Source organism: Lithobates pipiens, unplaced genomic scaffold (assembly GCF_037356315.1).
Source record: "Lithobates pipiens isolate NorthernLeopardFrog02 unplaced genomic scaffold, aLitPip1_a1.2 Scaffold_23, whole genome shotgun sequence".
NCBI classification, from domain to species: Eukaryota; Metazoa; Chordata; class Amphibia; order Anura; family Ranidae; genus Lithobates; species Lithobates pipiens.
The window spans coordinates 136207005-136234575 of record NW_027507785.1 but is presented as its reverse complement, the minus strand read 5'-3'; the positions used below and the strand labels follow the sequence as shown (position 1 = coordinate 136234575).

Genomic DNA, 27571 nt, shown 5'->3' with positions numbered 1-27571 from the left:
TATCATGTCTTGGGCAGAAAACAATGTACCTTGCCTTTCGGCAGTTTTTTATTCTAGGGATAGAAATTTGGCTGGCGGTCTATTTTGAGTCGCCAGCAGTTGTTTCCGGGAAAATGGTTCCTTCACACCAATATCTTTCTGACAATAGGTCAAGGATGAGGGTTCGCAGATGTAGATCTGTTTGCGTCCAGGTTCAACAGAGAGATTGACATCTTTATGTTGAGAACAAAGTATCCACTATCATGCAGAACAGGTGTCTTGGTGTTCTCATGGAATCGGTTTTACTGATTTATGCATTCCCTCCTTTTCTGTGTGCGCCCATGACTTCTTTGCAGGATAAAGCAGGAAGGTAAGTTGGTGATTCTTGTGGCCCCGGCGTTGTCCAGTTGATCTTGGTATGCAGAGATCATAAGGATGGCGGTAGGGGTCCCATGAACCCTACCACCACATCCAGAGCTTTTCCGGTATTCCATCTTACCTTACAAACACTAAATTTGACAGTTTGGCTATTGAGGCCCACACTCTGAAGAAGCATGGGCTGTCGGGTTCAGTGGTATCTACCGTGGTTAATGCAAGGAAGCTGGCCTCAATAATTATATATTATGGAGTCTGGGAATTGTATGTCTCCTGGTGTGAAACCAGGGGTTAACACCCCAGGAAATAGGTCATAAGTAGAAGCCTTGACTTTCTGCAGATGGGGTGAGGTATAAAGCTGGCCTTGAGTACTTTTTAAGGACAGGTCTCGGCCTTATCAGAACGACCACTTGCTTTGCATTCTTTGGTTCATAACTTTATTCAGGGGGTAACACGGCTTGATCTCCGGTTAGGTCACCCCTGAACCCTTGGGACTTGAATTTAGTTTTGTCGGCTGTTTACAAAAACAGCCTTTTTTTTGAGCCGATACGACATTCCCTTGGTCCTTTTTGACAAGGAAACTATTTTCACTGGTAACCATATCTGCTGCATGATGGGTATCGGAATTGGCTGCTCTTTTTTTAAAGAGCCATATTTTATTGTTCACAAGGATAAGGTAGTATTGCGTCCTCATCCTAACTTTTTACCTTCATTTTTTCCGGAACCCTGTTCTATGGAAGAAATATCACCACATTCTCTCCCGGAATGGGAGGGGTTATATAGGGAGGCAACATCCTGTTTAGGGTGTGCCAGTGTCCAGCACCTGAAGGTGGCCTATAACCCCCATAGTGATTACTATGGCTCTGTGTCCTGTAATGTACTTCAAAAGAAAATGAATTTACAGGTAAGCTGTTGGCCTTTAAAAAAAAATCTAAAAGGGGAGATTTTCTGCCTGATAGTGCACACTGTAGACCATGAGATCTAGTTGCCTTGATATGTTTTTAAGTAGGATTGTGGGTTCAACGATCATGCAGTGTTTAGTATTTCTTTGTACGGTATCTCCTTTGGCCATGTGCTTTATGTTGCCACCTTTGGTGAGGACACTGACAACAAAAAGTTTAGGACAGCCTATATAACCTAATATACTGTGTCAGTACTTGAAAGCATAAAGTTGCAACCACATCCGTGAGATATTTATCACAAAATGCAAAATAAAAAATGTGTTGCGCTAAACCAAAATAAGTGATTAACCGTGCAAAGCACTCAATCCAATGCAAGTCCAAAACAAATAAATATAGTCCTATAAATCATGATTGAAAAAGTAAAAAGTCTTGCAATCAAGGATCAGAGAAGAGGGGGATTAAACTCCCTCCACCACAGGTGTCCACCACCTACCAACAGATAAGATATGCTCTTACCAGAGCTCCTCTTATTAGGAAGGTCAAACACGCCATGGGGTATTACCCTATTGCTCCAGCAGGGATCGCAGGGAAGCCAGAGATGTGATCTCGCAGTACCATTAACAACAACCACGGACTCCCGATGGATAATGTAGATTAACAAAACACTAATAATCATATAATACCGTAGAAATTGTTTTATTAAAAAGAAATACTCACATCGGTGAATAAAATATGTGCATATAGACAAATACATCCAGGCAGGTAAAATGGTGTCTGCCTCCACTTCTGGGTAACACAATGACGTAGAAAAGTAACACATCTCTACATGTTTCGTCACAATAGGACTTCTTCCGGGGGGCCCGACTCCAAAATGAAAAGGTATGTAGTAAAGAGAGTTGACAAAAAATTCTCCAAAGTAGCATATGGTACTGCCAATCAGCCTGCATCCTTTGCCAGCTGTAATGTAGACCGTGTCGTATGAAGGTGCCTTTTTCCCATATTAGATCTCTAAAAAGTGTCAGTTTTCTTGTACAATTTTTAGTAATTCATATTGGTGAAATATACAGCAATTGAGGTGTCAACACCATTTTAATGAGGTTGGTTCATCATATAACTGAGCGTCTATAAACTGTACCATAAAGTTGTCTTATAACTTTTACGTTTTTCTTTGTTATTGTTCTCACCAGTCGCACTTTGACAATTGCTCGGTCATGCAACACTGTACCCAAATTACATTTTAATTATTCCCTCTTCGTCATTCAGGACAGCCACTATGAGAGAAAGGAAGGGAAGCAGCGGCTTCCAGGGAGGACAAGAGCGGTACATACCCACAGCAGCCGCCACCCCTTCCTTGTCGAGCGCAGCATCAGGTTGTCGGGGCTCCCTATTAAGTCCACAGGAGGACTGTCCGCTCTCCCTGTACGCTGTATAGGCCTTTTTTTTTTTTTTGGAACCAGTGGGCCGGACAACGGGTGATGTAATTTCCGGTGGAGGGTGGACGTTTTTTCTTTGACCCATGACTTCCGGGTCACTGAGCTGAAAGGGGGTCAGGCACAGGCTGGAGAGAGTCGGGAACATGCACGGACAGCGCTAGACTCACTAGACAGCCACCTGCAGTCATGTCGGAGGCAGACGCTACGACCCACACTGACAACACCTCCAGCCGTAAGAGCACCCTGGGGAAGAGTCCTCTCTATCCAGGATGGCCCCTCCATGTATGGTTCCTTTCTGGGGGGGGCAGACCCCCTGGGTGGTTGGGTGGGGGAGGGAGGCTCATATCCCTAAGCTAGGTGGGTCTTGTGCACTCCCAGGGTTGTCTACTGTTTGCTAAAAGTAATATCTTTTATTTCTACTGAAAAGACTAAATCTACACATCTAAAAGGAAGTGTGCCTCAGGTAGGAAAATTTGGGGGGAATCGTGGACAAAAGTTTTGTGTAAGGATTGCATAGACTCCCTGGTTAGGAAAAGGGAATCTGAACAGCAGTCTGGATTGGCAGCCTCTGTAAAGGCGCTCTCATCCACCTTTTCATCTTTTAAAACTTTTTGAAAAGTTTCAACTTCCCCCTAATCCCACTCCACAGGATACAACCCCGCCACGGGCTCAGGGCTCTGCACCTGCCAAACCTTCTACTACAGTTATGGCAGAGGAAGTCTCAGGCCCTTCCGAGGTGGAGCAAAGGCAACCAGACAGTGGCACCTCCGACTCCCAGGAGGAATCGGAGGGAGAGGACCAGGACGGGGAGTCCAGGGAAAACTCTAGGTATAAACTGTCCCTACATGAGGTTGATCTCCTAGTGGCAATTTACACAACCCTCGGTATACATGAAGATAAAAAGCCCCTGACACTCCATGACCTAATGTACAAGGGCCTGGGGGAGCAAAAGAAAGCTTTCCCAGTACATGAGGTACTGGTTGAAACTGTTAGAGTTTCAGGATCCCGAGAGGAAACCCTTTTTTCTTCTAGATCCCTAAAGAGAAGGTTCCCATTTTCGGAGGATCCAGCGTCGATTTGGAACAAAAATTCCAAGTTGGACGCCGCGTTCTCACAGGTCTCTAGACACATGGACTTGGCGTTTCAGGATATAGGGGCCTTGTCGGATGTCATGGACAAAAGGATAGACTCGCTTAAAAAGACATGGAACTCAACAATAAGTAACTTAAAGACAGAAATGGCTGTTACAGTTGTGGCCCGCAACTTAGAACATTGGCTATCCCAGATTCAGGAGCACATTGAAGCAGCTACTGCCAAGGAGACAATTCTATCCTTCTTTTTCCCACTATTCTGCGAGGAATCGTATACATAGCGGACACCTTGGCAGAATTGGTCGGCATGTTGGCCAGATCAGCGGCTCTGGCTAACTCAGCCAGAAGAGCCCTGTGGCTGAAGACTTTGCCTGCCGACAGCGTCTCTAAGGTCAAATTGTGTGGGATGCCCTTGACAGGTGATCTCCTGTTTGGTCCGGGGTTAGATACAGTCTTAGACCACACGGCAGACAAAAAAGTCCTTCCCACACAAATGGAAAGCCCCAGCACAAACAAAAAAGGGGTTTTGTCTGTAGAAACAGAGGCTCCAAAGCCGCAAGGGCAAAAGAAAGCTTGGGGCCAAAGAGGCAAGGGAAGAGGAGGGGTGATTTTTTTCGCCCTCCTGAAAAGGCCTGTAAAGATCAATGACTCTGGTCTGATGGAAGGAAGACTGGGGGCCTTCCTTTCACAGTAGGAGACAATCTCCCCCAACCGGTTAATCCTGGGGGTCAAAAGAAGGGGGTACCTCCTGGAGTTCGCAAGACCTCCCCCGCAAAGGTTTCTTATCATGCACCAATCCAACTGTACAGCAAAGGCCGAGGCCTTGTTAGAGGCTCTAAGGGAACTAGAGATTCAGAAGGTAGTTTTCAGAGTACCAAGAGGGGAGGAAGGAGAGGGATTTTATTCTCGCATATTGGTTGTGAAAAAGCCCTTAGGGAAATTCAGATTGATTCTGAATTTAAAACCCCTAAACGGGTCGATTTACCTACAAGAGATTCCGCATGGAGTCAATCTTCACGGTCAGAGCCCTGCTACCAAACAATTGCTACATGTTCTCTCTGCACCTCATGGATGTGTATTTACACGTTCCTATCACAGAAACCTCTCAGAAGTTTCTCTGATTAGCAATAGACCTGGATGGGGTAATAGTGCATCTATAATTTCAAGCACTGCCCTTTGGGCTATCCTCCTCGCCCTACATATTTACCAAGGTCTTGGCGGAAGCCATGGCTTTCCTGCGACTCCAGGGTGTGTCAGTTATATCTGGACGACCCTCTCCTGTTTGCAGTATCCCCAGAACAACTAGTCAAGGACCTCGATCTAACAAAGAGAGTCCTGACAAGCCTGGAGTGGCTGCTGAACTTAGAAAAGTCCAGCCTGATTCCTTCACAGCGTATTGTGTACCTAGGATACCTGCTGGACTCAACGCTGTTGAAGGTTTTTCTCCCAGCGGAGAAAATTCTAAAGCTGTACAGAGCAGTAGCCTCTCTCCAGTGCAACCAACAGGTCTCCAAAAGGTCTCTAACTCTCGGCCTTCTAACCTCTACCCTCCCAGCAGTGCAGTGGGCAGGACTTCACTTTCGTGCACCGCAGACATTTGTACTAAGGGTATGGTATCACAGGGATCTAGACACCTTGGTACACGTTCTTCATCAGGTAAAGAGATCCCTCTGGTGGTGGAGGAAGGAAGTGAACCTGTCGCAGGGACGTCTATGGCTTATTCCAGTGTCTCAGGTAGTAACCACAGACGCAAGGGCTGGGGGCACATCTGGGATCCCTTCTAGCTCAGGGCACCTGGGAAGATGACTAACTAAAAAGATCTTCCAACTGGAAGGAGCTGAAGGCAGTTGGGCTAGCCCTCAGGTTCTTCAAAAAAGGACTCCAGGGTCACCACATCCAGGTGCGGTTGGACAACTCATCTGCCATGGCCTATATAAACAAACAGGGCAGCACAAGAAGTGGAGTCTTGCTGGCCCTAGCAACAGACATTCTAAGCTGGGCTGAGACCAACACTCTCACTCTCAGCAATTTTTCTGAGAGGGGAGAGGAATGTGATAGCGGACTTTCTCAGTCGAAGCTGAGGGAGGGAGATTAGGTCTTCAACCAGGAGGTCTTCAATATCATCCGAAAAATGAGGACCCCCAGAAGTGGACCTTTTCACGTCAAGAGACAATGCCAAAACCCCCTGTTTTTTCTCGTTAAACCAAGGAGAAGGAGCACTGGGGGTGGATGCGTTAACCCAGAACTGGCATTTTAAAACATGTTATGCCTTCCCTCCTCCGATATTCTTACCGGCAGTTCTGAGGAAGGTTCAACTAGAGAACACGTTTCTGATCCTAGTGGCTCCACATTGGCCAAAAATAGCATGGTTTTCGGTTCTCAAACAAGTAGCAACAGAACCTCCCCTATTCCTTCCACCTCAGGAGGATCTCCTCTCACAGGGCCCTGTCCTCTGCCCACAGATACACCAGTGGAAGTTAGCGGCCTGGCTACTGAGGAGGGTATTTTAAAATCTAAGGGATTTTCAGAGAGATTAGTCTCCACCCTCCTCAATAGTAGGAAAAAGGAGACACGCCAGATATCTAAAAAGGTCTGGCTCCGTTTCAACGAATGGTGCGTAGGAAGCTCCTTCTCGCTGCAGAGCCCCATAGCCGTGTTGGAATTTCTACAGTGCGGGGCAGACAAGGGTTTATCCATAGGTACCCTTAAAAGTAAAGTTTCAGCTCTTAGTGCTTATTTAGAAAGATCTCTGGCCAGCAACCCGTGGGTGGTCAGATTCTTTAGGGCGCTGTCTAGACCTAGACCTCTGAGGTCCACCCTTTCCCAGGTGGGACCTATCTTTAGTCTTGCAGAGCCTAATGGGAGCCCCCTTTGAGCCTTTAGATGGATGTTTGCTAAAGGAACTCACATCAAAGACAGTATTCTTAGTAGCAGTGACAACTGGCAGGAGGGTCAGTAAGATTGAGGCCTTATCAATTAGACCCTCTTTTTGCTTTATTTTTTCGGAGCGGATAGTTCTCAAGACTTTTGCCAAAAATGACTTTGGGATTTCACAGAAACCAGGAAGTAGTCTTGCCTTCATTTTGTCCCCACCCCTCAGGAAAATGGGAGTTGAAGTTTAATTTTCTGGATGTAAGGAGATGTATCCTACAGTACCTAGAACTAACCAAGCCAGTAAGAAAGTCAGGCTCTTTGTTTTATTTTCTGGGGCTGGAAAGGGATTTAGAGCATCTCAACGCATGATTGCCAGATGGCTTAGATTAACCATTGGCCAAGCATATGCTGTAGCACGGAAAGAGATCCCTACAGGCATAAAGGCACACTCTACCAGAGCCATGGCAACTTCCCAGGCAGAGAGGACTGGAGCAACGCCAGAACAGATATGCAGGGCAGCAACATGGTCCAGCTACTCCACTTTCATGAGACATTAGCGTGGACCTGGTGTCGGCAGGTAAGCTTACCGGTAACTTTTTTTTCCTGTAGTCTTTCAGGACAACCCTAGTTACCCACCCGAATCTTTGGGTGGGTCTTATAAAAGACCAGAACGCAGAATGATAATGATATTGGTTAGTTTTTTTTTTTTTTTTTTAATGTGTTCTTGTGTCTCCCCAGCTGGCCGGAGGTGATCTTGAAAAAACTCAGGTCTAGCAGGGGAAGTAAGAATTTATAGGCTGGCACAGTGTTTCCTGGGGGAAGAGGAGGAGACTATCTCTCATAGTGGCTGTCCTGAAAGACTACAGGAAAAGATGTCATCAGTAAGTGTAACTTACATTTTTTCACACAAATAGAACTTTCTTTTGGTGGTATTTAATCACTGCTTGGTTTTTGTTTTGTTTTTGCTAGGAAACTTATAAAAAAAAAAGTTTCATAGTTTTTATAAAATTTTGAAAGCGGGTAATTTTGCTCCTTCATTGATGTGCGCTGATGTGGTGGCACTGATGGGTTGCACTGTTGGTTGACACTGATGGGCACAGACAAGGCAGTGGTGGCTCTCTGTGTGAGGGACCGATGTCCCTCTGACAGAAGTTGGCAATCTTCTGTTTACATCATGTGATCAGCTGTCATTGGCTGACAGCTGATCATTTGGTAAGGTTCCCCTTTCCCTCAGCCTGAGCGATATTACCTGAACATCGTCCTCCAGTTCAAGCAATAAATTGGCAGAGAGGGAACCTTGCAGGGCTGCAAATTATTTATTTTTGCTTAGTTTCTTGCACCATGGTCTAGTGTGCACCAATTGAAACAATCTGGCACCCCTTCCCGAATAGCGGGATAATTTTCCTACAAGTTCTGCAACACATTCGGGTTAACTATAACACATTCTGTGTGCAAAGTCCAGTACTTTGTAGGAGGCACCCAGCCCTCCCTCTGGCTCCAGGGACCATCTTGAGCATATTTGATCTTCTGAAGACAGTCGCACCACAACTTCAGCTGCTACTCTCCTCCAGTTCATGAAAGGATAAAAACCTTAGTGCATAAATTGAACAGGAAGCCTCTCATGGACTACAGAGCAGACTATTATAAATAGTAAAAATGTATTTTATTCTGTCATTATCATAAACGCAGTAAAACTAAATTGTACAGAAAAAGACGTGCATAAATTAAGCTGCATTACATCTAAATACCCTTCACAAGCGGGGATATGGTGTGCAATAAAGCTGCCCATACATATTCTGGGGCTAGCCTCCATAATCGCTTTTGTTGAAACTCGACATGGCATGGTGAACGCCTCCATTTCGTGGCTTTAAGTCTCTGTATCAGCCTTCACTGAGTTATCCAACAGCCTCAGTTATGGGACTTGGGGCAGTTGCACACCCCTTCTGCTCTGTGGCCACACTGGCCAAGGTTATAAGTACCCAAGAGGAGATCATGGTTCTTCTCAAAACTCTGCACCTCAATCTCCTTGCCTTGTAACTTTCTTTTGTCTCTTGGCTACTCCAAGTGTCTGTGTAGCTGACACAGTGATGTTGGCAGGGTTCTGTTGCTTCCAGCAGTCCTGTGCCCACAGGAGAGCTGAAATATCTGCGTATGAACATTTGGCCCATTGAGGCAATAGTTACATTGGCTTAACTACCTTAACATGAGACGTAGGAGAAGTGTTTTGTCTGGCTGCTGCATCTATACATCGGTTGCCCACATTCACCAAGTATATAGAGCTGATTTAAGAGACTTTGTGTAATCATTATACTATTAGGTTATCTGAATAGCATCTGTTTAGTACATACATTGCCACATTTATTTCAAGAGTTTTTCAGCATTCCTTTGCTCTCCCATTGCAGTCCCTTCTATAGACTTTGAAGCCAGTATGCATTTATTACTACATACTGGGACTGTGCATCAACGTGTTAGACAGAGAGAGAGCGGGGTATATGTGGACCTGTATAGATGCAATAGGCTGTTACTTTGTTGGATAGGCCTTCCATCAACACAGGAGAGGTACGTCTCAAAAAATTAGAATATCATCAAAAAGTTAATTTATTTCAGTGTTTCAATTTAAAAAATGAAACTTTTATATTATATAGATACATTGCAAACAGAGTGAGATATTTCAAGCATTTATTTCCTTTACATTTGATTCTAGCCTACAGCTAGTGAAAACTCAAAATTCAGTATCTCAGGAAATTTGAATATTGTGAAAAAGTTGGATTGGAATAAAAAAACGGTGCTAATACATAAGATGATAATCAAATGGTGCAAGCAGCAACTCTCCTGTGAGATATTAGAACAGTCCCAATAATATATAACTTTGTTGCGCTAATTACAGAAAAATGTCCACAAGTGATTATTCCTGGTGAGTATCACCACCACCCACCACCTTGAAATGTGATTCTGTGCATCAACATCACCACCAGAGGCTAAAAGACTTGTTTACCAGCTCACCTGGACCTCTCAACACAAGAGGTCAATAGCGCTTGTGTCTCTATACCCAGCCAGGGCCTTTTATTACTTCAGAGGGTCTTTGTGCATTGACATACCAATCTTCCTGACAGTAGTCATAGGAGTAACCCAAAAATGAAAAAAAATGTATTCTACATATGCTAAAAATTGCACTTACATAAATGATGCATATATAAACGCCTTAAAATCGTAGGCATCAACCGGCACACATACAAACCTGTCCTTCCGGAACTCGAGGGTTATGGTGACATCAGCGTGTTGCTCCCCTTACGCGTTTAGTCATATATTGACGTTGTCCAGGGACACTAGCAGCTCGCTGAATCACTGCTTAATATCCATTACAGGTTAGCCAAGCCTCGATCTGAGCCTTGGGCGGCCATACCAAACAACAATATGAAGCTAAACTATGACCAAACCTCGCTTTCATTTACAAAAGGATAGGTTAGTATTAATATGTAAACCTAAATAGATGTAAATATCTTTCCGGTGGTTATCGATTTAAACGAAAACGTAACACCAACAAGACACTCTCTCCTCTGTTGTTTAAATACCGGAGATCCTTGTATTGTAATATGTTTAAAACAAAACGTGGAACAAAACCACTCTATGTATCTATGTGGGCTATTTGCGCTAAAAAGTTGAGGTTCCAAGCAGTCGCATCCCAACTATCTATTGTATTCGTTTTCTATTCCAACTTATCTATTCTCGAACTGTTTGTTCTTCGAGATATATCATACTGTATATACCAATTTCCTATATACCCATTTTTTATTTTATAATATTTGATCCCTGGCCTTCAGATACAATTTTCATTAAACTGACAGTAAGTAGCCCAAATCAGCCAATGGGGTCACTTATGGCTTATGCGAAAGCTGACCGCAGAAACTATAAAAAATAAATAAAAAATCTGATGGCGTCACATTAATATAGTCACCTAGTGACATCTTGTGGGCCAAAAACATAGATCACTAAAAATGAGCTACCTATCTACAAATGTTAAAGCAGGAAATGTCACTGTTTATTCATTAGGGTCACCACACTACAACTTACAACTAGTAACATCTGGTGAATATATTCTAAATTAGCGATCATTAAAAAACGATCAGATTTCACAGATTGGTTTTTGAATTTATATATGGTGATGAGCCTACAAATTACTCAAGGAACAATAGGGAAAAATAGGGACAAAAATAAGAATAATTTGGGAATGCAGTAAAAGTAATCTTAAAATGCAATCCCTCGCTTGCGATGGTGTAACCCCCCAAAAGTTACTACCCGCAAATTAGGCAAACCGAGACTCAGATCAAAGTTTGCAGTCATTATGCACACTCAAAAAACAAATACTTTTCTCTGTAATTCACTGACCGACACAGCTCCTCTCTGTAACTAAATGGGTTGTTAGCCCTATCACTAGAAGATACTAGGCAAAGTTGTAATACAACACTTCAGAACTCTTAATTCCGCCCAGGGGGGTGGTCACCCAGGCTACAATCCCCCACACCCTGCACGAGCAGCCTCAGTTTTATTTTGCCTAGTGAAGAAGATAGACCTAGGAACCCTGCGGGCCCATAGGTCCGTTTTTTGATGCAGAAGCTTGGCTTTTTGCGCAAGATGAATGATCCTGTGATCGTCTATCAACAGCCGGCTGGGTGACAGGCTGGTTCACTTATCCTTGTAGTCTCCCCAGTCCGGCCATCGAGCGTGTGCAGGTTGCAGCTACGTCTCGGCAGGCCACGACATACCTCAGCTCCAGAGGTGGTCGTGAGCTTTTATGCTCCAGGCCATACATATGACCGGGCTACTGATGTCTGCGTCACAGTATGCCGGGCCAGTAACCTTCCCTGTACTGATCAGGAGTTGGCTACAATGGAATGTCTCCCAGCTCTTCAGGACTGGTAAGTACAGCTCTCCCTGTCTCTGCAGGGTTTGCAGATGGGCATTCCCTGGAAGGTCAATTCAGGGGCCCCCTCACCCCCTCTCTTCTCTCTCCTGTCCCTATCTCCCCTCCTTCCCCCCCCATGGGGGGGCCTGTGCATGGGTACTGAGCTGTGTGTGTGTGCCCCTAGGCTCTCTCTCCTGGGTTCTGGCTGACTGGGGGTGCCTGGATCCTGAGTGCTTAAACTCCTGGGAGGTGCCTGTGAGGTTTGCCCCTGTGTCGGTGCAGTGATGTGTCTCTGCCACATGTCTGTTTCTGTCTCTCATGGCGCTGGCTGGCAGCCATTTTCAGTGTGGGCAAAGGACAGCATGCTTCTGGGCTTCAAGCGGTCATTTTCCTGGCGATTCCCTATTCAGGACACAGGCGGCCATTTTCCTGAAGCCGGACCACGTTTTTTGTGCTCTAGCAGCAGCTTCATGTGCCTTCAGCTTCCTGTATGTCATTACAGAGCGCTGGACAGCCTTTTATGTTGTCTGAGCACGTTTTTCAGATCGCTCAGCGATCATTCACCAATCGTTCTGACGGACTGCCACCAACACAGCTTTGGTTCCTCTGCATCTGGAAGCACTAGGGGTCTACAGGCACTGTAAACAGCGCGGAACTCCTCAGGGCGGTGAGTCCGGTGGGTTAGAACCCCTCAGTCAGCGGCAGCAAGGAGGGTGGGACTGTCAGTGTCCTAAGTCCCCTTCGGGTGGCAGACAGGGTAGGGTCAGCATGGCTTCAGAAACTGGTGTTTCTTGTCCTGAAATCCAGGCAATTGCAACCGGGTCACCTGCGGATGGCGCAGTCCCCATGGACACCCTGACGGCGGTCCTCAATTCGTTCGTTGCCAAGATGGAGGAGGTGCATGGGAAGAAAAGTGCTAAAAGGTGACCCCTGCGCCCCCCCCCCCGTCTTCTGGGGAGAGCTCTGCCGCAGACTCGGGTCCTGCTGAGGCCGGTGAACCCTTCTGTCTTGTCAGATGATGCTGACCAGGACCGTTCGGACAGTGAGGGTGAGTCCCCGTCCGGGTCTGCGCTCAACAAAGTGCTTGTTGGAGCACTTATCACAGCTGTGCATGATGCCCTGAAGATTCAGCCACCGAATTCCTCTGCTGATGTACTGGTCCGTTTTGGGTCCCGCAAGCCAGCACGTTCACCTAAGGTATTCCCGTATCTGACTTATTTTGACAAGTTCATTTACAAGGAATGGGGTCGCCCGCAACTGACCTTTTCGGTCCCCAAATACATGGCGGTGCGTTACCCCTTTGAGGAAAGCCTTCTCAAGAAATGGCCGGCTCCTCCGGTCGTGGACCCCTCAGTATCCAGGTTAAATAAAGTAACCACGATCCCGGTTGAGGGGACTCCTGCATTCAAGGATCCCATCGACAGGAAGGCCGAGGCGGTGGCTCGTTCCTTGTTTACGGTTGTGGGGTCAGCCGTGCGACCTGTACTGGCATCCACACTTGTCGCAGACACTGACTGAGTGGGCAAAACTTTTGCACCGCAAATTGGGAGAGCAACGGGCTTCCCTGTCTGCATGGAACTAGCAGACCAACTAGTGCAAGGCCTTAAGTACGTCTCTGACGTGGCCCTGGATAGTCTCCCCCTGTTAACCAGGGCTTCAGTGTCAGCTGTGGTGCTGAGGCACCTAATTTGGCTAAAATGCTGGTCGGCTGACCAGGCATCCAAAAAAGCCCTGATGGATCTTCCCTTCCTTGGCGACCGGCTCTTTGGAGCCTCGCTAGAGGACATTTATTAAAAATGCCACTGATGGTAAGAGTACACTGCTCCCAAAGGCCAGGAAAGCTAAGGAGCTACTCTGTAGTCAAGGGCCCTCTTTTTTTCCTCTCACAAAACGGCTTTTTTGTCCGACAGGACCTTAGACAAAACGTCGACAGGACGCCCACGGGCGGTCAAAAACGTCCCTGGAACCGCAAGCCTGATAAGCCTGCGAACAAAAGTTCTACCGCATAAAGGTTTGCCTCCACCCATGTCTCGGGTGGGGGGTCGCCTTCGGGAGTTTGCAGCCCGGTGGTCCTCCTGGTTATCCAACCAAAGGGTCTGCGATCTGATTTCCACAGGTTACAAGATAGTTTCTCTCTTGGCCGCCAAACAGATTCTTCCCCTCCAGCATACCCATATCCCCGGTTCCCCCAGGAGGCCCTGTTGGGGGCGTTAAGGGATTTGCTGAATCGCGGGGTGTTTGTACCGGTTCCGGACTCGGAACGCTTCTAGGGGTTCTACTCAAATATGTTTGTAGTTCCCAAGAAGGTCAAATCTTTGACTTAAAAGCCCTCAATCACTTTGTAAAAGTGCAGAGGTTCAGAATGGAATTAGTTCGCTCAGTAGTCGCTGCGCTCCATCAAGGGGACTCCCTGGCATCCTTAGACATCCAGGATCCGTACCTGCACATACCCATATGCCTTTGGCATCAAAAGTTTCTGAGTTTTGCAGTTGGGGAAGCCCATTACCAATTTGTGACTCTTCCCTTTGGTCTGGCATCAGCCCCCCAAGTCTATACCAAGGTACTGGCTCCAGTTTTGGCATTGCTGCGACACCGTGGGATTGCGATCTTGGGATACCTAGACGATCTCCTCCTGAGAGCATCTTCCACCTCAGAATTAGAGGAGGATGTGGCGATCACCATGGGTGGCTGTTGAACCTAAAAAAGTCGGTGCTGGTGCCAACCCAGCGTCTGGAGTACCTAGGTTTGCTGTTGGACTCCAGGGAAGCAAGAGTTTTTCTCCCTTGAGACAAATTTCAGGCTCTCAGTTCCACGGTCAAACTACTGATGAACCACATCAGGCGCTCCGGTTTTGCATACGAGCACTGGGACTTGGGTACTGCCTCGAAGGAGGCTACCTTTATGCCCAGTTCCACACCAGAGTTCTGCAGAAGGAGATCTTGTCAAAATGGCACAAATCTCAGTTGTCCCTAGATCGACCGATCCAGGTGAGCCAGTCAGTCAGGGACTAACTGATCTGGTGGTTGAGGTCCCAGGGGATTCAGTCTGGAAAATCGTTCCTTCCTCTGAAATGGACGGTGATCATGACGGACGCCAGTCTATCCGGCTGGGGTGGAGTGATGGGGGCTCAGGGCCTCTGGTCGACAGAAGAATCCGAGTTGCTGATCAATCTGCTCGAACTGAGAGCGATCAGGCTGTGTCTCCACACATGGTCGATGAGACTTCAAGGGCATCCGATCAGGATACAGTCAGGGAGGTCGCTCACATACTTCGGTGGGCAGAGCGACACGTACCAGTCTGTCGGCCATTAAATCCCGGGAGTGGAGATCTGGCAGGCGGACTATCTGAGTCGACAGATGCTGGACCCAGGAGAATGGGCATTGCATCCGGAGATATTCAGGTTGCTGTGCCTGAAGTGGGGCACACCAGACGTGGATCTGCTGGCCTCTCGTCTCAATCTGAAGTTGCCAAGATTTGTGTCCAGGACAAGAGATCCGTAGGCCGACGCGTCAGACACGCTGGTGGCTCCGTGGGATCAGTACTAGCTGATTTATGCCTTTCCTCCACTGAAACTGTTGCCGCGTCTGCTTCGCAGTGTGGAAACTGATTGGATACCAGTTGCCCCAGATTGGCCTCAGCATCCTTGGTATGCAGACCTGGTGCGTCTGGTGGCAGGCGCTCCCTGGCGACTGCCGTTGCGAGAGAACCTTCTGTCTCAAGGTCCAATTCTCCATCCTGCTTTACCATCGTTGGCTTTAACGGCATGGTTATTGAGAGCCAGGTGTTGAGGAACCGGGGTATGTCGGACTCAGTGATTCCAACTATGTTGAGAGCAAGGAAATCTTCTCTGAAGTTAAACCATCGTACCTGGAAGGCCTACATCTCCATGTGTGAGAAAGGTTGGCACCCGTGCTCCTTTTCCATATCCAGGATCCTGCTGCAAGGAGTAGACCGGAGATTGGCATTAGGCACCATCAAAGGGCAAATTTCAGCCTTAGCTGTCTTTTTTCAACGACCCCTGGCATCGCACTCCTTAATGAGTACCTTCGTTCAGGGGGTACGACATGTAGTCCCTCCGGTGCGTCCACCATTACCATCTTGGTATTTGAACCTGGTGTTGTCGGCGCCTCAAAAAGCACCGTTTGAAAATATCAGGGAGATTCCCCCGTTGCCTCTTTCTGGTAAAGTGGTCTTTTTAGTGGCCATCACATCGGCCAGGAGGGTTTTCGTAACTGGCGGACATGTCCTTCAAGTCGCCCTTTCTGGTTATCCACGGCGATAAGGTGGTGTTGCGTCTGCAACCATCCTTTCTACCGAAGGTGGTTTCGGCCTTTCATATCAATGAGGACATTGTATTGCCATCATAGTGTCCTAAGCCGAAGCACCCCAAGGAGATGGCCCTTCACGCTCTAGATGTGGTTAAGGCTCTGAAGGTGTACTTGTCTGCCACAGCTTCCTTTCGGAAGCCAGACTCACTATTTGTTTCGGTGGCTGTTCCTAAGAGGGGCATGGCGTTCTCGTCGGCCACCATTTCTAGGTGGATCAGACAGATTGTAGTACAAGCCTATGCCTTGAAGGGGCAAGTGCACCCCCTTTCCGGGCACGGCCCACTCCACAAGGGCAATCGGAACGTCTTGGGCTTTCCAACACCAAGTGTCGATCGCTCAGGTGTGTAAGGCGGCGACCTGGTCGTCTGTTCATACGTTTACCAAGTTCTACAAGGTAGACGTCAGTGCATCAGCTGATGCCTGTTTTGGCCGCAAAGTTTTGCAGGCGGCCGTGTAGTTGCAATTGAGTATGCAATAGTTATTTTTTCCAGCTTTTTCGATAAAAACGCAGTACTGTTATGTTAATGCACTATTGCATTACTTCCGCAGTTTGTTGCAGTCTTGCAGATAACTCCTGTTGAGGATGCCCTGTTTTCTTGTGATGGTTTTCCACGCACTGCTGTTTTTTTGTGGGTATAGTTTCACTAGTTCCCACTTGCCATGGTGGATGAAGTTGGATGAAGTTTTTATGCTGTTTTTTTCCCACCCCTCGTTTTGGCACTGCTTGGGGACGTCCCATTTGTTACATAGAGGAGCTGTGTCTGTCGGTGAATATAAGAGAAAATAGGATTTTTTGTACTCGCCGTAAAATCCTTCTCTATAATTCACCGACCGACGCAGCACCCGCCCCTCCTCTTTACGTTCTACTGCTTGTTGACATACTGACTCTGCTTTGCAAGGTGGAGGGTTGTAGCCTGAGGGACCTCCCCCCTGGGCAGAACTAAGAGTTCTGAGTGTTGTGTTTCAACTTTGCCTAGTATTCTCCTAGTGATAAGGCTAACAACCCATTTGTTACAGAGAGGAGCTGTGTCAGTCGGTGAATTACAGAGAAAATAATTTTACAGTGAGTACAAAAAATCCTATTATTCATGGATGTGATTGGCTAAGCGCTTCTGCTGTAGACTACAACGTAGACTAGTCTCCACTCATACTTGGAACAAAGTGTGATATACTGTGTGTAGCCACAGCTACATACAGTTTTATCACACATGCAATGGGCTGACAGCTTAGGGAAGAGACATAGTTTGGCCCAAATGAAAATTAGTTCAAAAGCTGGGGTTCTCTCTTAAATTGAAAATTATAGTGCAAAAAGTAGAACTAAAATGAACAACCAGCAAAATGGCAAAGGGCCTGCCCTACCCTCACTATTTTGTTTATGTAAACTAAAACTTATTTCAAATGTGAAGTTTCAACTTTACAGTCCACTGTAATTTGAAATATAGTGCAAAAGTGGCACAACTAGACAATTTGAACATAGAAAATTGGACTGTGCTACTGATTTCTATTTAAAGGGTAACTCCACTTTCATGGGGAAAATAAAATGACAAAGTAAAAATATAACACATATAACTGTGACACTAATTAAATTGTAATTTAATGTTAGTAAAACTTACCTTTCCTTTTCAAACTGCAGCCACTGTAATTTGTTGAGAATACATTGCAATATGGCTACCTGGAGTTGTTCTGTGTACTGACCATTCCCCAGAAACCTAATTTCCTGCTTGTGTGATTGGCTCAATAATTTTCCCAGAAGTCTGCCTAAGATACAAGTCAGATTTCAGGCATTCCCCTGCAACAGAATGTCATTTTTGGAGGGATACTTTCAATAGGAACACGTCTAAAGGGACGCAGGCTCAGCAGATTTCCTCATTCGTGCCCTGCACACCTGATCGTTAAATATGAAACCACTCCTATTAGACCCACTCAGTACAGAGGCACAGAGAAACGCACATGGATTTCTTCAGAATAACAAAAGGTAGGAATCTGCAACAAAGGTTGTTATAATCCTTGCAATGTACATCGATCACCCAGAGGGGAATGTTTTTTTTTTTTTCTCAACAAAAGTGGAGTTGCACTTTAACCACTTGCTTACTGGGCACTTAAACCCTCCTCCTATCCGGACCAATTTTCAGCTTTCAGCGCTTATGCACTTTGACAATTGTGCGGTCATACAACACTGTACCCAAATACATTTTTTATGTTTTTTCCCCCCCCAAATAGAGCTTTCTTTTTATTGGTATAAAATTTTAAAACGGGTAATTTTTGTCCGTCATTGATGTACGCTGATGGGGACTGATGGGTGGCAGTGATGGGCACTTATCAGTTACACTGATAGGCAGCACTTATAGGTGCCACTGATTGGCACCACTGGTGGACATTGATAGATGGCACTTGTGGGCACGGTTAGATGGCATAAATGCCTCTTCCTTTTCAGGACCGATGTCCCTTTAAGATGAGCCGGTGATCTTCTTTTTTCTCCACCGCTGTCAGCATGAGGAGAAAAAAAAGATCACTAAGCTTTTGTTTTCATTATGTGATCAGCTGTCATTATTCTGACAGCTGATCACATGGTAAGGGGCCGGGACTGACCCCTTACTCAGATCAGTGATCACCCGAGTCTCATTGACTCGGTGATCATAGCGCGCTCCGTGCACACGCCCTGTAGGGCGCATGCAGGGAGCGTGCATAGGGCATGCTGTCATTTGACCGCCTCCCGGGAATTCAGGTCAGTGCTGTGGTCAAGTGATTAAGTAAAGGTGACATATTTCACTTTAAGAACAAAAATTCAGCTTTCTCACAGGAGAGACGTTTCCTCTTCTCATCAAGAATATGCAATGCTATACTGAATAGTCTCTCACCCTCTGTACTGGGGCTTGCGGCAGATAAATATCTGCATGCAAGCAGTGGAAATGTTCATAGGCCAGTACTGAAGGGGATTGGGTTGTTCAGCTAAACAAATCTGCTGCTGTTGGTTAGTTGCAGTTGTTATGGTCCTGCTATGGACCGGGTGCATTCATGTAAAATGTCTTCAAACATATCAGATAGCAAGAGTGTGTGTACCTCTTCACTTGTATGCAACTGTTTCTCTGGTGCACTTTCCTCTGTGCTGCACATCAATACTCCTTAACCAGATGTTTCCATCTGAGTATTAAGGAATATGGCAGAGTATTGGCACAGGGTATGGCAGGTTATTGGCACAAGGTATTGGCGAGTATTGCAGGATGGCTGTGACTGCAATTGTCACAGAGCATCGCTGTGGGCACTAAAGATGCAGCCCACAGCGCTGCTGCCATCCGATCTCTCCCCTCGCACTGTATAGATGTGTACACAGAGGGGAGAGAGGGAGCGATCACATTGTAAACGCCGATGGGTGCACCAAGATGGCCACCGCTCCGCAACTACAGACCGGAGACCGCGGAGAGGTGACGATCCATTGCACCCCTAGTCTCCAGTGTCTCAACCGCTGGGAAAGTGCTCATGACTCCAGCATCTTAACCACGAGGAACGTGCACGCTTGCTGTACAGTGAGTGACGTCACCCGGCGGCGAATCCCTGAAAACACTATTTTCGCCCGATATGTTTCGGCCACCAAAATTTCAGTGCACCACTAGTTAGAGGGATCCCTATTATGTGCCACTGCATTGTGTTTAGACACAGACTGATTCATAGAACCTTTTTTAATGCTACTAATATGTTTGTTTAGCCTTACCTGTAAGGCTTGCTTAGTCCTGCCCACATACTGGATACCACAGGGGCATTATAACACATATACCACCCCAGTCATAGAACATGTAATGAACGGCTCTATCTCAAAAGCACGAGAAGTACTCGTTCATAGGGATTGCGCTTTAAGAGTACCGCATTCCCAAGGTTTTATTTTGGGGGAAAAAAAAGTTTTCCCTGAGTAATTCGGGAGTCGTCATGATATACAAGTTCAAAACTATGAAATGGGATCATTCCTTAATCGCTAATTTAGCTTTTATTCCCCATGTGTTACCATAGTTGTAGGTTGTGGTGTGATTTAACATTTGTAGATATGTAGCTAATTTTTTGTGTTTATATGTTTTTAGTTGACAAGATGTCACTCCTAGGTGACTATATTAATGTGAGAAAGCAATTGGCAGGAGATCTGAGGCAACTGTGGACTTTCATGGTACGATGAGAACTTTTGTATAAAAAATATAAATTTATTTAGAAAAATTCACAAACAAGGTGTGACGGAACAGATCCCACACTCCGATTGAGTGCTTCCGTCAGTATACCGCTTCCTAAGTCTGAATATAGATATCAGATATTCCAACCTCTCACAAGCACAAAATAAGACACTTGCTTAGCTGCTCAACATGGACTGACTTATTAGAACCAAAATGGCAAGTATTTATAATATAGTAGAAGACTAAAACTTAACCTGATTAGCATGAGCTAATTATCTAATCATTGACCTAGACTAGTTGTCTGCGAGATAAGACTTTTCAGGGTAAGACTTTGTCTCCTAGCTCACTGACTGACTATTCAATACACATTACCATAAACCTAAACACAGGCTTAATTAGCAAAACCAACAATGTGTGAAATATTCTTACAAGCCAGACTAGACTCATTTACACAACAGACAGGTGGCTGGAGTTGATGACATTAGCATCTAACAGTTTGTGTCCCAACAGTGTGATTCAGTCTATTTCTAATATGGCAAATACATATCCAGAGTGTGTGTGTCTTGGGGGGGGGGGGGGCATGGATCTGAATCCAAGTAACACCACCTCAGGGGTCCCCAGGCATACAGCTCACAAAGAGCACCGTTCCCCCAAATGCCAGGGCCCATAATCGCAAGGCAAGAGGCTCGCATTCTGTCCCCTCCAACAGCCTCTATCCCGGCTAGGTCTGTCACACAAGGTTTTTAAAAATCCTCAAGAGAAGATATACACAATACATAGAAATATATACAGAAACTGAACAGTGAAGCATGAATTCAATCATCCATGATTAGGGAAAAAGAATGACGATCAAACTAGTTCAAACGCGGCATGTTTCGCAGGGTGGCACTTCTTCAAGAGTGTGTGTTTCCTGATAAATTTTATGTAGTTGTCTCTATAAGGAATGGACATCTAAATAATCAAACTCATAAAAAGAAACGCATAGAAATGCTAGTAAGGATAGGTGCATATGTGTACACTCCTCATTTCTGCCACAGAGGGGAGCACACTCGACAATCCCTACAAAGCCATCTATTGATCTAAACAAGGAAAGATTCTACATGATCTTATTCCAAAATATAGGGTTAATATAAATTGGCTTACCCTGAGGAATTAATGAGCTGCATGGAGTAATTCACAACAACAATGAAAGGGGGCTGAAAAAACAGCCCAGTGGAGAGTTTTTATAATACCAGAATCCTGCCAGCTAAACAATAATCTGGAATTAACCTCAACATTTGAAGAAAAGCGTAAGATGGAGTGATGCGCTGACATCACTGTAACCCTAGAGTCCCAGAAGGATGGATTGTTTGTGTGTAGGCCAATGCATTTTAGGGCATTTATATATGCATCAATAATGTGAGTGCAATTTTTTTCACATGTAGAATACATTTTTACTTTTTTACATTTTATGTGGAGCCTTTTTCATTTTGGGGTACTCCTATGACAATTTTGTCAGGAAGATAGGTATGTAATGCGGGAAGATCCTCTGAAGACATAAAAGGCCTTGGCTTAGTATAGAGCCACAAGCGCTATTGACCTCTTTTGGAGAGAGGTCCATGTGGGCTGATAAGCGAGTTTTTCAGCCTCTGATGGTGGTGTTGATGTACAGAATCACATTTCAAGGTGATGGCTGATGGTGATACTCTCCAGAAATAATTATTACATCACTTGTGGACATTTATTTTCCTGTAATTAGTGCAGCTCTGAAAACCTATATAGTATTGTGAAAAAGTTCAATATTGTAGACTCATGGTGTCACACTCTAATCAGCTAATTAACTCAAAACACATATAAAGGTTTCCTGGGCCTTTAAATGGTCTCTGGTTCAGTAGGTTACACAATCATAAGAAAGACTGCTGGCTTGACAGTTGTCCAGAAGAGTCATTGACACCCTCCACAAGGAGGGAAAGTCACAAAAGGTCATTGCTACAAGCATTTTAATGTAAAGCTGAGTGGAAGGAAAAAGTGTAGTTCTTTAAGAACCACCACACACAGATGTATCCAGGACATGGACTACAACTGTCTCATTCCTTGTGTCAAGCCACTCCTGAACCAGAGACGTCAGAAGCGTCTTACCTGAGAAAAATGACTGGACTATTGCTCAGTGGTCCAAAGTCCTCTTTTTGGATGAAAATAAATTTTGCATTCCATTTGGAAATCAAGTTCCAGAGTATCGAGGAAGAGTTGAGAGGCACAGTATCCAAGTTGCATGAGGTCTCTACAGTCAGTGAGGATTTGGGGTGCCATGTCATCTGCTGGTGTTAGTCCAGTGTGTTTTTTCAAATCCAAAGTCAGCAGAGCCCTCTACTAGAAAATTCTAGAGCACTAAATGCTTCCCTCTGCTGCTGACCAGCTTTATGGAGATGCCAGTTTTATTTCTCAGCAGAATTTTGCACCTGGCCACACTGGCAAAACTACCAATACCTGGTTTAACCACTTGCTAAGCAGCCACTGTATATATACGGCGGCAGGTCGGCTCTCCTGTGCAAACTGCCATATGGGTACAGCAATCTGTGCATATGAAGCTGTAGGGTGCACGCACCCACTGCACACCAACATTTGTAGCAATGGAGGCATGGAACATGGACAACCCTAGTATCTTAGTCGATTTAAAAACAAAATATCATGGATTATGATGCATGAAATAATTGCTAGTATTGTCAATGACTGAAGTGCTTTGAACGAATGTGGGAGCCCTGGGCATCATACATTCACGTACCTTTATCGTGACCATAGGTATAGCACAGACACCAAGCGCCTCTTCCCCTAATTTTTCTACATCTTTGTCCTAGTTCTCCTCTTGTCCCAAAGATCTTAAAATTAACAACACCTTCCTATCCCTCTCTCATCTCCTTTTCTCTCTATCCTTTTCCTTTTTTTTTTCCACAACGCCGAGAAATTCTCTCTCAAGAGTCAGTTGTGAGACTTTTGGTTGTATTATAGAGGGTGATGGGTAGTGTTTGACAGATTCTTTAACCTCTTCCCGCCTGCCGGCCGTCAAATGAAAGCTGGGTGCAGATCATATGACGGCCCTCCAGAACGACCGCTCTCGCATGCCTCTGGGGACGCGCAGCGATCACAACCATGCCGTGTTTCTAGGACACGGCGCGACACCGTTCTGTGTGAAAAGCCGTGGCTCTTTAACCATGTGATCGGCTGTGTCCAATCACAACCGGTCACATGTAAACATGGAGATGCCAGTAATAGTCGCTCCTCGCCTCACACTGACAGTGTGAGAGAGGAGAGCTGATCAGCGGTATCTCCTCACAGGGGACATGTAGGGATGTAATCAGGGGACTGATCATCAGTGCCCTGATTACAATAAAGTGCCAGAAATGCCAGCAATGCCACTGCCAGCAGTCAGTGCCAATCGGTGCCCACAATTGGCACCAATCTGTGCCTGCAAGTGCCAGCAATCAGTGGCTATCAGTGCTGCCCATCCATGCCACCTATCTGTGCCCATCGGTGCTGCCTAGAATTTCTCATCAGTGCCCATAAGTACCGCCTCATCAGCGCCCAACAGTGAAGGAGAAAAATTACTCAAACATTTTTAGGAAAAAAACAAAAAAGAGTGATTAGATACCAAAAGAAAGCTCTATTTGTGTGAATAAAATGATACAAATTTCACATGGTTACAGTGTAGCATGACAATTGTCATTCAAAGTGTGACAGCGCTGAAAACTGAAAAATGGCCTGGGCAGGAAGGGGGTGTAAGTGATGTGGTTAAAGACTTGAGTTCTGTCACAATGTCCTGATATCGCCACTTCATTTGTCTTCATTTTCACTGGTTTTGTAACTTGCCTGACTGAACCATTGTCTTGAAGCCCTCCATCAATGGAAATAAGGACAGAATTTATAATGTTAAACAAGTTAACCTGAGGCTGGGCAATGTTATCCTGCCCCCGTCACTGTTTTCTCCTATATGGGGTGGTGGGGAGTGTGAAGTGACACCCTTTGATTAAGACCTAGCATTTCATAGTGTTGATTTGGTTCTTTCCTGATTATTACATGAGAATTTATCTATGTCATTTTCTCGACAATGTCCGAATGCATTTTTTATTATCTTTTGTTCATCACGATAAGTCAATAAAAATATTGAAACTAAAAATTTGTAACAGAATACATATTGGCCCAAACTGATGAATACATTTTACGCATATATTTTTGTAGTATTGCAGCAGAAAGTAAAAAAAATATATATATTTTTTTTCAAAATGGTCAGTCTTTTTTTTGTTTATAGCGCAAAAAATAAACCGCAGAGGTGATCAAATACCACCAAAAGAAAGCTCTATTTGTGTGAAAAAAAGTACATAAATTTTGTTTGGGTACAGCGTCATGCGACTGCGCGATTATCAGTTAAAGTGATGCAGTGCAACGACCTGGTTATTAAGAGGGTAAATCTTTGGGGTGTGGCCGGATGTGATCAAGGCAGCACACATCTCTGAAGCCCCGTTTATCTTGCAATAACCTGCAGTTTTGGGAGCAAACTTAACTGAATTCTAATATTACTAGCTGGGGGAAGGTGCAAGGATCAAAACTATGCACTCCTCTGCCTCCAAGAAGAACCAGAAGGCTCTCAAAGACCAGCAACAGACTTGCTCCACAAAGGACACTAAATGAGACTCTGCCCTTGACATCCTGTCTTCCCAGAGGCCGGATCAGCATGCCAAAATGAAGGCTGGAAAAATGTTGCCGACAGAGGAGGCGGAGCTCAGAACTGACTCGGCAAAGGACCAGCTGCTGGCTGTGGGCACATAGGTGATAACTAGACTGGTCCTGGAAGCCATCAGTGCCAGTAAGTCTGAATTAATGGGGTATATAGACCACCTCTCCTCGAGAATGCACTCTGATCAGACATGATCTGGACAAGATCGGGGTCAGGCTCAACACAGTGGAGGACACCTCTCACACGCATGGCACTCTATCAGAGCTCCTTGACTTGGTGATCTGTTTACAGCGCAGGGGCGGATGACGCCAAGGACAGAGGAGAAACACTATCCGAGTGGTTGGCTTACCAGAGGGAGCTGAGGGGGGACAAGCCAGTTCAGTTCGTTGAGGCCCTATTCAAACAATTACTATCGCAGAAAGATTTACCCCCCACTTATGTTGTGGAGAGAGCACACAGGGTCCCCATAGGTAATAGACCTCCAGGAGCTTTTCTTAGACCCTTCCTGGTGAGATTCCTGAACTACAGGGACAGAAATGCATGATATTGGCCTAATCAAGTAAAATACAAGAGCCCAAGCATGAGAAAGCCAGGGTGATGCTTTTCCCTGATTTTTCAGCTGCCACCCAACAAACATGTCGGCCCTTTAATGGCGTTCGCAATCGGCTGAGGGAAAAGGGGATCCAATGTAGTATGCTGTACTCTAGCAAACTAAGGGTTCAATACAGAGGCAATGTAAAGTTATTTGAGAATGCTGCGGAAGCTTGTGATTGGCTGGATAAAGAACTTTCATAGTTGCTGCATACCTGGCCAGACCTTATTTGAACACTGGGGCTGGGGTGCCCAGCCTCAGCAGCACCTGTTGTGCATTGCTATATGAACTCCCATTCAATGTTGTAGACAAATGCACATTGCATAGATGTCCGGATTGATAATCACATCCAATCGCTGCAAATCACCTGGAGGGAAGCACGCCCATGCAATGGATCTACATGGCAACTCCTCTCACCATCAACCTGGGGTGGCTGACCATATGTCATGGAGAACTGAGAGACTCATTCACCTTGGTTCCCCAGTGGGTTTTCTTTGCTGCGAATTTCCAGTTTTTCTCTATCATTTTTTTAACCATGTTTTATGGCATTTTAAATTTTCCCTTTTTCCCCTTTTTTGTTTGAGCCACGAGGTTTTTATTTATTTATTTATTTTTATTTTTACAGTGGGGGGAGGGCTACTCCCCCATACTACTTTAAAGTTGTTGAGCATCCATGTTACACATACTTCTGGGCTCCATGTTCCTGTAGTATGGAGCACAAGAGGATGTGCCAAATCAACAAGGAACTGCCGAAGATTTGACAAATGCGCCCGTAACTCACCGCAAAGTTTTCTTGGTTGGCTTTTGGGATGAAGCTACATATCGGAACTTTGTGTTTTTTTTGGGGGGGGGGGTTTTGGGTTGATTTACGGTATAATAGCAGGGGGGAAGTTCTACTTGTTGCAGTTCATACATTTGTATTCAATGTGTCTTTTCTTTTTTCCTTGGGCAGAATTCTGCAGCAGATATAGCCGTGGAGCGGGAGGTTTTTCTTTATATCCTGTAGAGACACCTGTATCAGTAACTATGACCATGGCAAATAAGATCAATGTTGTGTCTTGGAATGTCAGAGGCCTCAACCACAAATTTAAATGGGCCTCCGTATTCCAATATTTAAAACACACTAAGCCCCATATCATTTTCCTGCAGGAAACTCCTTTAGATGGTAACTGGGTACTAGCATTACGCAAGCAGTGGACCGGGAGAGCTCTGCATTCCACCTATTCTACTTTTGCTAGAAGGGGTTTCCGTGTTAATAAGCAGAGCTGTCCCTTGCACCATCCATCAGGTAATCACAGACCGGGGGGTAGATATGTGGTGGTAGTAATGGATATATACTACTGTAAAATGTTGGTCAATGCATACATACCACCCTTCCAGGTTCAATTGCTGTATGACATGCTAACTCGGCTGGCTCCGTATGTGCATCTGCCCTTGTTTCTGATGGGAGACTTGGTACACATCAGATCTCCTGTCGATACCCATACCAGTGACCATGAGGGTGTGTTTGTTGGGACTGGTGGAGGAGGTGGTCCCAGCCAGATTGCTGAGAACACTTCTTTCTATTGTACTATTCTATGGGAGGAAAGATTGCTTAAATGGAAAGATGCAAGGGCTCCAAAAATAAATTTCAGGAAGGGTTTATTAAACTCCCTGATACTTTATTATAAAGGCATATAGGGCCAGGGGCTATGGAAAGAAATTTGAAAAGGTGTAGCAGGCCTGGTACAACTCGAATAGTACAGTGAGTTAAGGTGAAGAATCCTCTAAATTTTCAGATATCTAGAAAATGATGTTTCAGTGTAAGAACAATAAACATGATAGTGGTACAATATACCTAAGGTATAGGTACTAGTGTTTAGTAATACAAGGTTCGTGGACTAACATATGAAACCCTTTGCTCAATGGTGAAAAGGCTACAGTGGTGGCACCTGTAAAGGAAAAATACTCATGAACTAAGACAAATCCATTCTGTGTAACTGAGCTGTGAGTGGGAAGGGAGGAAGGGGGAGGGAGGTTAGATGACTGTTAGCCAGAAGTGATATGTTGTTAATGTTGGGCCCTGTGAGGCCTCATTCAGGTGAGTGTCACCTTGATACCCCCCGGATGTTATATATTTTTTTGTGAAACATTTTAATAAAAATAATTTAGGCGGGGGGTAAATCCTTCCAGAGCTGAAGTGGTTAATTATCATGGTATTATGATATCACAGTGCTTGATTGACCCATACCC

At 45.3% G+C, this 27571-nt stretch overlaps 1 protein-coding gene across 7 annotated transcripts in view; it reads left to right on the top strand.

Moving 5' to 3' along the window:
• ZC3H7B (zinc finger CCCH-type containing 7B) overlaps positions 1-27571 on the top strand; it is a 624860-nt gene that overhangs the window by 428469 nt on the left and 168820 nt on the right. For 4 of the 7 annotated variants that reach the window (XM_077452416.1, XM_077452411.1, XM_077452410.1 and 1 more), the window contains one exon: positions 2100-2135. The exons of 1 other annotated variant lie outside the window; for it this stretch is intronic. In XM_077452416.1, the coding sequence (XP_077308542.1) occupies positions 2100-2135 (36 nt within the window). Of the gene's footprint in view, positions 1-2099; positions 2136-2519; positions 7532-27571 lie in introns of those variants that run through there. 2 more of the 7 variants (XM_077452414.1, XM_077452415.1) reach the window with 2 other exon arrangements.